A 13443-nucleotide genomic window follows, 5' to 3' on the forward strand; every position below is an offset into this window, starting at 1 on the left:
CAACCCAAAATCTGTATGATTACATGTAAAGAGCTTAACTTTCAGATTTACTAATGTCAAAGCAGAAATTTATTTATTAGATGATGTTTGAAAACTACAAATAATATAATAAAAATAAAAAAGCTTGGAGAGATTATATCTGCAATTCCAAAGAAGTAATGTCTGTCACTGAACTGAAACACTATGTTGAAAAATTGAGAGACTGCTCTGTATTTTGTTCGCAGGGCAATATCATATTGATAGCTGAGTTCAAGTTGTTAAAGCATTTTGCGCATCTTACACTAATTTCCTAATATTTTTCCTCTTGAAAAAGGATACTATTGAGCATTTTAATAAATTTCCCCTGGAGAGGGAATATTTTTCAGGTGAAAGTTCACAAAAAATAAAGGGTTGCAAATTCATAGTAAATGAAATGACGATAGCCATTCTTTAGGTTAATTTCAGCCCTACTGCAAGATTAACAGGTTAATCAGTAGCAGCTTAAATCTCAATAGTGAATTGGTGGACAGTTACAATACAGTTCCAAAAGGTGCTTGCCTACCCCTAATCATACATACTGACACTTGGATAAATTGGACAATGTTTGATCCTTCTAGTGTAGTTACACATTTGGAGCTATGTATCACATCATATCTGTGCCAGTGTTGGTCACCATGTGAAATGAGCGGGTGCAAGGATTTACTCAATAATTGTGTTTCAATTATCATTATCATTAAGGAAATCATAGATTCATGGGGTAATTCAGTTTGGAAGAGACCTCAGTAGGCCATTTTAGTCAACCTCTCTCTCCAAGAGCATGACTTAATTATTTTAATTATCATTCCATGATAATTTAAGCCTTGTCCCAAATAATGAACTGGACAGACAGTAAAATACATTGTCTCACTGCCCCAGTCTCAGGACAGAGTTCAGTTTACATAAAAAGATGTGTTTCTGATCTGCAAGAACAGGGTTTCTAGGTTCTGTTATAGAAAGCACAAGGGTGAAACATCCAGATATCAAGCAGCACAGGTGTGTCTATGCATGAGATAATTGAGAGAGCTTATTAGTAGAATTCTGTGAACCACGCACCGAAATAAGTATGTGCTGACATGGTAAATAAACTGTGGCTGGAAAAGGAAGTATTTTAGGAGTGGAAGCCAGAATTTCCTTTTCACTGAATGTAATACTCAGTTTTCTGAAATGACTTCATTATTGCAAGGTAATTTCTCTTTGTAGCTATCTGGAAAAAAATGGGTTTAAAATCTGTATAGGTGCACAGATAACTAAATGGGAACAGGGGGCACACACACACTTATGTTCAGTTAAGTCATAAAATCTCTGAAAGTTTTGATGGGATGTGATAGGGATTTCCCATGACTTCCTTGCACCACTGTCTTGTTTTCAAAGAAGCTCTCAAATCTTCAGTGTAACTTACTAAGTTTATTGTCTATGTCAGTCTGTTACTCTGCATTGTCAAGACCTAGATCAAAATGCCCAGGAGTTTGACAATCAGTATTTTTTATGCTTTATCTGAATTTGACAGAGAATTTTCCAAGGAAAGAGAAAAAGCCAAGGCCCGAGGGGACTTTCAGAAGCTACGTGAAAAACAGCAGCTTGAAGAAGATCTGAAGGGATATTTAGACTGGATTACACAGGCAGAAGACATTGACCCTGAGAATGATGAAGAGGTTGATGAAGAAGGCAAGCGGAACAGTACGTATTCATTACTCTCTACTTCTTCTGTGTGGGACAGTGTGACTGCTTTTAAGGGTGCTACACTGGGGTGAATGCAGCCTGGCTAATGTCACTTTCTGATTGTCAGTTTGCAAAAGCATTTGTTAGCAGAACAATCATGTCTGTTAATATGTTGAAACTTAGTCATAGAAGATAATCCAGAATCTGCCAACAAAACTCTGCTCTGTGCTGTCAATGTGCAAATCATTGTCTGCACTCGGTCACTACTGAGACTTAAAACCTTTGCTTTACGTGTATTCTGTAAAAGTTAGTGCATGCAAGCTACATGCCACTAAGTATAATTGTCAGTTCTTAGTGAAGAAGAATATGTGTTTACCTGTAGGTGCATGCAATAGGAATAATAATAATTATAAAAAAAAGTTTAAAAGTATGGTCAAGACATAACCTGGTGCTAATAGTGAAGGGGTTTTTTGGGTTTTTTTGGTTTTTTTTGGTTGGTTGGTGGGTTTTTTGTGTTTTGTTTTGCTCTTTGAAGTAGAGAAATTACATTCTCGATCTTTCTGATTTTCAAGAAGACTATTTAAAATCACTTTTACTAGATGTATTAAGAGTGTGAAATAAATGAGATCCTGTGGGATTTTGGTCTTGACACTAAGAAGTATAATTACTGCTTACTTACAGTGTATTTATTTGACAGTATAGGGTATTATGGGAAAGGTAATTTGTGCTGTAGTGGCCCTCTAGTGTTTTGACCTGAGTCGTAACATAAAGGAACAAGCTAGTTTCGTGGTAACTGTGACAACTGTAAAAATTATAATTGATTTCTCTGTTACATAAATTTTGAGTAAAAGCAGTATTTTAATGTTAGAATTTAGGAGAGGCTATTTTAGCCTCTTCACAAAGTGTTCATAGTAGTGGTTAAAATTTGCATGAGAAATTTTAGTGATGTACATAAATGAGAATATGGATTCAGGCTGTTGTTTGTGGTTTATGATTTAATACTAAATGTAAGATTAAAGTCCAAATTTCACTATATGTACTAATGCCATACAGCATTATGATATGACATTATTCATCTTATTATTCATCTGATACTCTAGAAAGTCATGGTATTTTTTTTATTTAGATACCATATGTAAGACAAAGCATCTAGAAGTGGTTTGTCAAAGGCAACTCGGAATATTATTTTCTGTGTTGAATACATTAATACTGTTCTTTTTCTTATTATGCTGTTAATTTATCATTAACTGTTCTTTTAAACCACAGTACTTTTCAGAAGTAGTAAAAAGTGAAAATGATGTGGTTTGATGCTGAGGTATCTGTTTAAAAACTTATCTCTGTCTTGCATGTAGTTAAGCTACTTTTAAAAATTTTATGGTTTTGAGTTTCAGAATTTTATTAGACCTTTAATTCATGATAAAAGCAGGGTATGATTTTTTGTTGCTGACTGGAAAGAAACAAAGATTTTATGAGAGGCTGGAAGGCAGCTTGTGGGTTGATGTTGATGCCAGCATCACCCAAAAAGGAATAATTTATGTGAAAACTGTAGCACAGAGTTTTTATCTAGAGCAGAGCAAAAAAAGCCAAAGAATTTACTATGAGTTGTTGTTGCTACTGATAATGTATGGGAGGGTTTGAGTATCGGTATAAGATCCTAAGACTGAGGAAAAAAAAAAAGGTTCCGCATTTTATTGAGTAGATACCCTTTGTACAAGACTGCCATGCAGGATTGTAGGTGATGCTGAATTTGCACAGAGCATTGGGCAGTTGTCCTGTCAGCTCTGGTGCTGATGGACTTGGATTGTAAATCTGCAGGTCAAATCCCAGGAATTTATTGCATCCTGTTCAAACTGGATGCGTATTAACATACTGCAAAAGAACCATTTGCTCCAGTATTCCTGACTTACAGAGACTTACAGAGTAAAACTAGGAGAAGGAATGTAATTACAAGAGCTTTAAAACAATCCCAAGAATTTTTTTTCAGGTATGCTTATGTATTTGGAGTGGAAATTTACAGGAAAGGGCAATCTCCTAGCACTCTTCTGGGTTTGTGCACATGTGCTTAAATATGTGGCTTGGGTTTTCATTTTTATTATTAGCTGCAACAGGGTGTAAAGGAAGAGTTGCTGAGTTACTCCATCTCCTTGCATTGCAGACATGCTCTGCTGCGTATCACATGGCATGGGGAGGTAGGATGAGAAGCATCACAAGGTGTCCATCCATTTATTCCATGAAAAGCTTTTGGGTTAGGAGCATAGTCGTAATAATGTGCTACCTGTTTTAGAGTGAGATGAAATTTAGCAAGTTATCATCAGTTTAATTATCTTGAGTAGTAAGCCTGGGAAGTGAACATATTGAAGATATAGTGGTGATGTGTTTCTAGAAGTGTCTTTGAAGCATAATGCAGGGCTGGATCCTAAGACAGGGAGAATAACAATTTGCAGGCTTCTTGGCAGCTGTGTCCTTTGAGTACCTAAACCTCTGGATGATGAAGATAGCTGATTTATTGTGATGGAAGATCACCATAATGCTCTTCAACGGTGTGGAAGAGCTCTGGGTTTAGGATACAGAAGACCTCTCTATGACAGGAAAAGGTACATATTTCAAAGGCGGTGAAATCAGTGATTAATAGGTTCTTACATAATACTTTAAAAGCGTAATTTAGGTTTCTGCGACCCAAGCATATTAAAATTTCTAACCAGGGAAGCCATTAAGTCGAATTATTTGTATCTGAACCCTCTGTATTCATAGATCTCTGTTGCTGATAGTGGGCAGGTATTCAGTGCTGTTGAATAATGGAATACCTTTTACTACTAGAATTGTAAATATGCCTTTAGTGAAAGTGATAAGTTTTTATAATGAAGCAATAACTAGTTACCCCCAGGTCAATGAAAAAACTTCCAGTGACTTCAAAGCGTTGTGAATTTAGCTCAAAATGCAAAAAGCAGCGAGAGGTGAGGAGCTGAACTCTGAGCAGTTGTGCTGCCGGTAATTTCAATTGGTTTTGCCTAACCTTGCCTGTATGTATGGGCACTTTTTTATTTTTTTGCGTTGCCACTGCTGCCATCTACTGTGTCCCTGCTGGGATTACATGTGTTTAACACGAAGGGGTTACACTGGCTGACTTAATGGAAGAAAAGAAGAAAAGCAGGCTTAGATGGTTTGGCCGTTCTTCCAATAAACATGGTAAAACATGGTCGGATTTGCAGTTGAACTTTCTTTTGTGCTGATACTGCATTTGATGTGTGAGGTTTTAAAAGCACGCATCATATGTATTTTCTACCACAAAGGCATATACATCCTTGGCATGTAGACTCTTGTGCATGCAGTCCTGCTGGTTTAAATGCATGTTTGAAATACACTGGTGCTGCTGCAGTGCTCTACCTTCCTAAAGCCTAGGCTTTAATTTGTTTCAATTTCCACTGATGTGTTTTTGTCTGTGACTGTTCTTACTGAAGCATAGGTTTTCTTTTTTCAAAAATCTATTTTAAATTCATGTGTGAAATAATTAAAGTACTTTACATACTTTATTAATGGATTGTAGTATAAGCTTAGAACAGTGTGATTATAATATTATTTATAATATTTCTAATGTAGAATCCAACAAAACATAACAAACTTTTAATGTGTCTCTTCTTGTTGTTGATGGTTTTGTTTCTGTAATTCTTTCCCACCCACAATGGAGACGGACAGGGGTTTTAGAGTACAGTAGTTATTTTCAAATCTTGCAGTCTTTTAATACTGGTAAACATATTGTTTTGACAAGCAGGAGGTCTACTTTTAATCCTACCTACAACAAAGTCATTGCAGCAGCTGAATTCCTTGCTGTCCTAAGAGTCACTGTTGTGGCTCAGACTGAGGCTGACAAATCTGATTCACTTACTCCAGAGAAGGCAGAATATTAACTCAGAAATTGCTAGGACCTGATGGATTCATTTTCTACAAATACTGAGTGTGCTTGAAACTGTTCATGTAACTGTTATATATATTATTTAATAGCTCACAGAGCTTTATGGGCTGCAATCATTTTTCCAGAAAAATGGCTGAAAGTGGTTACAGTTTTACTTTGGATGTTTCAACGCAGCCTTTAAATGAGCAGGTTCAGATTCTGATGTCAGTCATGAAACAGCATGGAACTGGCTGAAAACTTGCTGTGGTCTGCTGCAAATGCTGTCTTGCTGCTAGTACCCGACCTTACCCATCGAAGGCATTCTCAAGCATGTGTGTACTGACTTAGTTTCATCTCAATTTTGTAGGACAGGTATACGTTTATGAGTAAGATTCTTCCAAAGTACAAATTGGTGGCCTATTTCTTTCTCTATTTGTGAGAGTACTAAACTGATCAGAGTGGCTCAGATTTAGGCTACCACTGGATTAGAAATCCCACCCTAAATGTTTTGGGTTTTTTTGTTATCTCTACTTCTATTTTTTTTCAAAGCACCACATCTGTAGATTTTACACCACTCCCAAGATTCACAGTGTCATCCTTCAGGCTAGACGTGGTTGGTTCAGTGATACTTCTATTATGAAGACTGATAATTTTACTTTCCTTCCACTTCCGTGCAACCATTCAACCTTATATTGAGCTTCATTGGGCTGTCTATAAAAAGAGAATGATTGTTGATAGTATCAACGTTAAATCTGCACTAAGAAAACAGATACCTCACTACAGTATCAAGTAGAACATCTTCCAGGCAGCGCCTCCTTAAAGTGGATTTACCCCAAGGAGCTTCACAGTCAGAAGCTATCGTACCATTTCTTCCTGATGTGTTTTCTGGGCACACAGCAGACTTGGGAAAATTTGAGATGAATTTGAAATGATAATGTTGTCTCTTTGGGGATTTTGTTGTTCTGTTTTCCTGTTTGACTACCTCAAAGACTTGGTGTAAAGGATTGAGAAAATCCATGTACTGATTTGAGAAAGAATTAGGAGGTTTTTTGGAGCTTATGGAATTGGTTTGATGTTACTAGCAGACAGAAGCCCAGCTGGCAACTAAGTACCATGCAGCTGCTTGCTCACTCCCCCTGCCACTCCCCAGTGGGATGGGGAGGAGAACTGGAAAAAAAAAAAAAAAGGTAAAACCCCATCGATTGAGATATGAACAATTTAATAATTGAAATTAAAATAAAATATAATAATAATACAATAACAGTAATAGGAAAGAGAGAGAGGAATAAACACCACACCTCAAGAAAAAAATCCTGCAAGTGATGCACAGTACAGTTGCTCACCACCTGCTGATCGATGCCCAGCCCGACCCGAGCAGCAACCAGTGCCTCCTGGCCAGCTCCCCACGGTTTCTACACTGAGCATGACATGCTGCAGTATGGAATACCCCTTTGGCTAGTTTGGGTCAAGTGTCCTGTCTTTGCTTCCTCCCAGCTTCTTCTGCCCCTCCTCACTGACAGAGCATGAGAAACTGAAAAGTCCTTAAGTACTGTGTACCAGCAACTAAGGTATCAGTGTGTTACCAACATTATTCTTAAACTAAATCCAGAACACAACACTGTATCAACTACTAGGAAGAAAATTAACTCTATCCCGGCCAAAACCAGGACACTGTTTTGTGAGATAGATTTAAAATTTTACCAGTATAGTGCCTTTTTAAATAATTGTGAGAGTCTGTCCAGTAGCTGTTACTGAATGTTTGACTAGCTGTGCAGATCACTCCACTTGTGAACCTCTTTTCCAGAAGGCCACTCAAGGTACATCAGTGTGGAAATGAGAACCTATGAATCAAAAAAGCATAGCGGAACTTGAACCAGCTTAAAATTATAAATTATATACTTTCTAGAGAGAACATTTCCACCAGTAATACTTGCCACCACAATTCAATAATTCGGGGTGGAATTTACCCCACTTCTGAATTCTACAGTGACACTAAATTGTCATATCATAGGATTATGGAATTTATTTCTTCCAGCTCCAGCGGGGTAGAACATACTGATGCTGATGGACACTGACTTGCTCTTAGCTATACATTAGTTATGTCCTGGAGTGGTGTTTGAAATCCCTGCTGCAAAATCTGAACACTGTTTAGAGTAAATAGTGAACATTATATTATGAGAAAACCAATCTGTTTTCTTATCCACAGAAATAAAATGTAGTAGTTGATGTATTTGACCTATTTTTGTATATACTCAGGAAAGTTTTAAGCTGCATGCTATATGGGTTGTTTATATTGCTAATGCAAGCATTCTTTCATTTGAAACCAGTTACCATAATTTCAGAGAGCTGATAATCTTTCAAGAAGAATGCCAGTAAAATAAAGACAAAAGGTGAACAAAGAATAGAGACAATTTCGTATCTATCTTTGAATATTGGTGTTTATACCAGTTTCAAGATCTCAAAGCTGGCCTTAAGGAGATGACATGGTTTTTCACAAGTTTATCCTGTGTGCTGTGCTTTGCCCAATGAACACCCCACCTTAAAAAGCTGTGGTCATGAAACAGTCTTTTCAAGCCTTGCCAGGTTGCTTTCATTAGTGAGAGTGGAAGTGGTCATGCAGTGCTCTTGCTGTTTTCTCTGGGTAAAGATAAAATGACTTGCTAGCATTTCTGGAGCTAGACTTCTACATGGGGCCTTTCTTCTGTCAAGGTTTCCTTCTGGCATATGAATTACAGTATGGTGGTAGCTGAATGATAGTTCTAATGTCTGAATGGAACTGTTTATGTGGGGTTTTTTTTCCCCTCTTTCATTTTTGTAACACAACACCTTTAAGACGCCTATAGAGTTAGAGCAGTAGCACCGTCTGAAATAGAGAGCAACAGTCTGGCTGTATTTAATAATCAGCAGAACTGACACTGGCTTCAGTAGGGATCAAGACTTTTCTTTGGTACTATGTTTTTCTTTATGCAGTCATGTTCAAAAAGGGCTGGCATTTCTTTGTGGAGGTTAAGGCATCAAGTCTTGAAGTAAGTTTATATTACTTTACACTTTTTTTAAAATTATTTGGCATGTATTAAAGTAAACAGCATTTGTGTGACACTGATGATTTATGAGGACCTGGATTCTAGGTACTCCTTTTAGATGAGGAAAGGGTTGATAAATTTGAAACACAAGTATGAGACACACTGCACATATGTAGTACTTGAGAAGTGGACCTAGCTCTGTTTTCATGAGAGCTTTTAATAATAGTGTATGAAGCAAGACTTCTGCATTCATATTTTGCAGTTGTCCATTACAAGTGCTAAAATATTCATCATTAGGTGGCTGTAATATTGTGTTTCCTAATAGCACATAAGTCACCCAGCACAAGAGAACTGCTTCAGTTCTTTACCAGACAGGGAGACTCCCTGCATTTATTGCAAAAGACCCTGGCATTTTTAAATAAAAAATATTAGTTCTGAAGATGTGAGACTATGTCTGAAATAGTTTTAGATTTTTTTTTCTCTAAATCCTTTCTAATTTTAATACTTGAATTTGGATGTCATCAAAGATCGTTTGCTTTTCAATGAAGTTACTTTTGAACTTTGTAAGCTGTGAAATGCACACAAGATTATCAATGTTCAGTTTATAAAACTGATTTATAAAGAGAAGCATGATATTAGAAGCATGCAATTTCAGTAATATTCTGAACGAATCGTCAAAACAGAAGGACCTTTTGAAAGAAAGCTTTGTTGTGCTTACTGCCTAAAGCCCCTTGTTTATTCAAACACCTACATGAACATTTTTGATCTTTCTTTGTTATGCCAGTTCTGTGTTTAACATTTCATGTCATGGGACAGATTCTCAGCAGTTGCAAATAGCAGCTGAACATTTAGCCCACATAGACCTGTCAGTCTCTCTATTTGGATGTAATTGATGGGGATGAAAACCAAGCTACCATCTACCACTTCCATGTATCTCTGTCAGTGTTGAGGCAATTTATGAGAAACTGTTACTAACAGTTCTCACTTTGTACTTGATCCTTAGACAAATCAGAAAATTCAGGGCCTGATTCTCAAATCTCACTTCTATTAGGATGCAATTAAGTCTGCTCCAAACCTCGTTTATGTTACCAAGATAGTCGTACATCCCTAACAGAGGCATTGTAGCCTTTCTGCCTTCAGTGGTCTCATTCCACAGACATTGGCTTAAACTCTCCCCAGCAAAACAAACAAACAAAAACCCAAACAAGAAAACTATCAAAGCGACAAAAGGTTCAGCCCAGAATACCTGTAAGATCTTTCGTTCCAGCTGTTCTAGTTTCAGTGCATCTTCCACCTCGAATTTTTTTCCTACATTATGTGACATTTCTACTGTATAAACCATCAACATTAATTTTATGCTTTTCTTGTTAGTAGGTTTTTCTTTCATGCTTGCTTTATAAAAATGGAAGTAGTGTTCTTCCCTAGGAAGTACTGAGAACTTTGGCTGTTCATCTTTTCCAAGCACCTTTTGACATGTTTTTCCCCCTCTATATTTCCATTGACTTGAAGATAAATCTTTTATTAGACCTGCAAAAAGTAGAGGCTTTATTGCAATAGAACAGGAGATCATATTCTGTGTAAAGCTTTCTTTGCTATCAATCTAAAGCACTTTCTGTTTCCTCACAGCAAGCATGCCCACCAGTGAAACTGAATCAGTAAACACGGAGAATGTTAGTGGAGAAGGAGAGAGCCCAGCATGCTGTGGGAGCTTATGGTGAGTACACAGGCTGCTTTCAAGTACTCACCCTCATCATCTCAAAATATGAAAGGATCGTTTTCCCCTGTTGTTTATTTAGCCAAAACTGCTTTCAAATAGTCAAGTTTTGTATGACACTTGGGTTTATTTTGCCTTTCTGCTGAAATTCACGACGTAGAAGCTATAAAACAATTCAACTAAACTTCTAATGGGTCATGTTTCCTGAAGCCTTTTATAAAATGCAATATCCATAATAAAAAGAAAATAACAGGAGTCCCCTATGACATGTAAAAAGAAGCATTTCCTGTTAAATTGTTCATGATATGGAGAATATGTATTTTTTAGGCAATAACTGAATTTATGAGAGTATTTCTATATCTCGTGGTGTTCAGTATTTCTTGGCTGATTTTCATGACTTCCACGCAGCTTCTACATGAGCAATTTATCTACTTAGTTTTAAAGGAGACTTCCTTTCAGTTAGAAAACTTGTAAAGAGATTTTCTTTTGTAAAGAAAATAAATAATAGAATTTCAGCATTCCTGATGCATTTTGTTAAAAGTTTGGTTTTGTGTAAATATAATTCCAGTGTATTGATTTGCAGAAATCCCAAAAGAACAAATTTGTGTTAATTATGTTTTATACATTCTTAAAAATGTCTTTTCCCTTTCTTCTAGTCAAACCATCTCAAAATCCAAGTTCAGGTCAGTATTTTCCTCCGCAGTGCTTTTTTTCTTCTTTGTGAATATTTACATATCATGATGATCTCATATAATTATTTCTTATTTACTGTACTTCAAATTTTACTGTGTGAAAACACTTCCTAACAGTTACTAGTAAATATGAAAGTATAAATGAACACTTCTGAAAATCAAACTCCCTGATTTACTTTGCTGATATTTGTGGCTTTCTTTTCACCTACTGGGAACACTTAGGAATATGAGCTTCTATTTTCACATATGATTGCAGAAAGGAAGTGTTACCAGCAAAACTAAGAATCAGTAGTCCTCATAATGTTGACACTGGATGTGCCACTACGAAATCAATAGGTTTCCTTATTTTGATTTTATTTTCCAGTCTTATAGGATGTATATTTGGTAATTAGAAAGGATAATGGAAAGCACAGAAGATACACTCTGTTTAAAAAAGTTAGGTTATTTCAGGAAGGAGGAAAAAAATAAAAGTGATTTAAGGTAAGTAATCAAGTGGTAGACCTAGTGAATCCCGAAGGGCAAAAAAACACTCCTACAGCTGCAGATAACCCACAGAATAAATAATCTGCACAGAAAATTTTCACTGATAAAAAGGGACAAACAAGAAGATTTGGCAACATCTGGCATCAGCAGTTTTGGCAACATCTGGAATCATTCCAATTTTTTAACTTTAGTAAAATTGATTTCAGTGTTGGATGTTTAGCAAGTAATTCATTGGTAACAGCAGTGTATTCTCCTTGCAGCAATGAAGAGGATAGCAAACCCAGGTTTATTCTACTAGCCTTATTAGCTCTAATGACTTACCAGTGCTGACCAGCTGCAAGCAGTTGGAGTGGACTTGTGCTCCTTCTGAATAGCCTTCTTTCTTTTTTGGAGAAGAGCTCCCAGGGAACAGTTGACTTGTGCTTTTCCATACTGAGAGGTTTTTTCATGTGATGCTATGATCAAGGTTTATTTTGTCATCCCTTTCACCCAGCAAACTGGTGACAGCATCTAAATGTGCCTCACTCTGCTGAACACTGCAACCAGTGGAGATCTGGCTATTTAGGATTGTAGTGAATGCACAGCTAACTTTTTAGAAGTTTTATCATTGGTTATAAAAGCTGTATAACTTCTTGTATGCCCTCTGCCACAGAAACTGACCTTAGCTGCACCAAATGAATGAAGCAGTTATGTCCATGTGGACCTTTGAGCTTAACCCTTCATAAGAATTACTAGGTGAGATTGCTTTTAGCTTGAGAAAGAGAACCAGTTCAGTGTGCTAATGGTCTGAAATTCCTCTTGCCATTGCTTCCAGTTACCATTATAGTAGAAAAAAATGGAACACTGCGGCATCTGTTTACAGAAGTTGTTAAAGTCAACAACGGGATGTTGGTGTCTTTCATTTGGAGGTGCTAGAAGTTTTCAATCATACTTAAACTGAATTTGGTAATGGGCTGTGTTCAGTGGTCAAGGGTGACTTAGTGCATTCTAAGCCAAATGCTAAATCTTGGTCTAATTCTCACTCTTCCATCCTGATCTTTGCTCTAGACTCAGGAGTGTTACTCTGCAATGGCAGTACACTGTGTTTCAGGGTAAAATGGTTTAGTGTGAGGTGTCCCTGCCCATGGCAGGGGGGTTGGAACTAGATGATCTTGAGGTCCTTTCCAACCCTAACTATTCTATGATTCTATGCTTGTCAGGGATATTGGTTTGACTGTAAACATCTTTGCCTTTGGATCAAAATAGAAAATGCTTTTAATTTCAAGCTAGCCTACCTGCTGTACCAGAAATGAAGAAAGAGATTAATCCTTAGAAGAATGTTTCTATACAGTCAGATGGGTGCTTGATCAGAGGAATTACATCCTGGCAAGATACATCAATTATCTGCCAGTGTGTTAAGTGAAGGTGTATATTAACCACACATTATGCTAGGATATATATGGAGAAATATTATCTGTGCTGCAAATTTGTAATCTTCCAGGTGGAATTTGGAAACTTTTGATACTAGAACAACTGCTTTTTCTCCTGACGTGGATACAACAGAGCACGGATTAGAGGAAAATGGGGATTCACAGATACAGGGATTCTGCATGTGGTTCTAAACAGAAAGTCCAGTTTAGAAAAATACTGTTATAATGAAAGGTTGCTGATACAAAATCAGCTGAAAATGAATGTACCTACCCTTTGCACAGACTTAGTATCAATACACAAACACACATAAATAGAAAGTAAAAAAAATAAACTTCATAGATTATGCATGACTGACTCACACTGAGTTCAGTTAGAGTCAGTGGAAGACTGGATTTCCCATATGTGGATTCAAATTTAAGACCCGGTACCTAAAGGACCAGCTACACATGAATACCTGAGTGAGTGAAAGTGAAAGTGGGAACACATTTGTAAGAATAATGATGTTCTTATAGATAGTTATGAGCAAAAAATGATTATTTAATGAGAGCAAAAGCA

General features: G+C 36.8%; 1 protein-coding gene across 1 annotated transcript in view; it reads left to right on the plus strand.

Moving 5' to 3' along the window:
• CACNA1D (calcium voltage-gated channel subunit alpha1 D) overlaps positions 1-13443 on the plus strand; it is a 185845-nt gene that overhangs the window by 95069 nt on the left and 77333 nt on the right. Inside the window, exons 9-11 of the mRNA XM_065687166.1 lie at positions 1526-1695; positions 10216-10303; positions 10960-10986. Coding sequence (XP_065543238.1) covers positions 1526-1695; positions 10216-10303; positions 10960-10986 — 285 coding nt within the window. The remainder of the gene's footprint in view (positions 1-1525; positions 1696-10215; positions 10304-10959; positions 10987-13443) is intronic.

This window comes from Lathamus discolor, chromosome 7 (assembly GCF_037157495.1).
Source record: "Lathamus discolor isolate bLatDis1 chromosome 7, bLatDis1.hap1, whole genome shotgun sequence".
Lineage (NCBI taxonomy): Eukaryota > Metazoa > Chordata > Aves > Psittaciformes > Psittacidae > Lathamus > Lathamus discolor.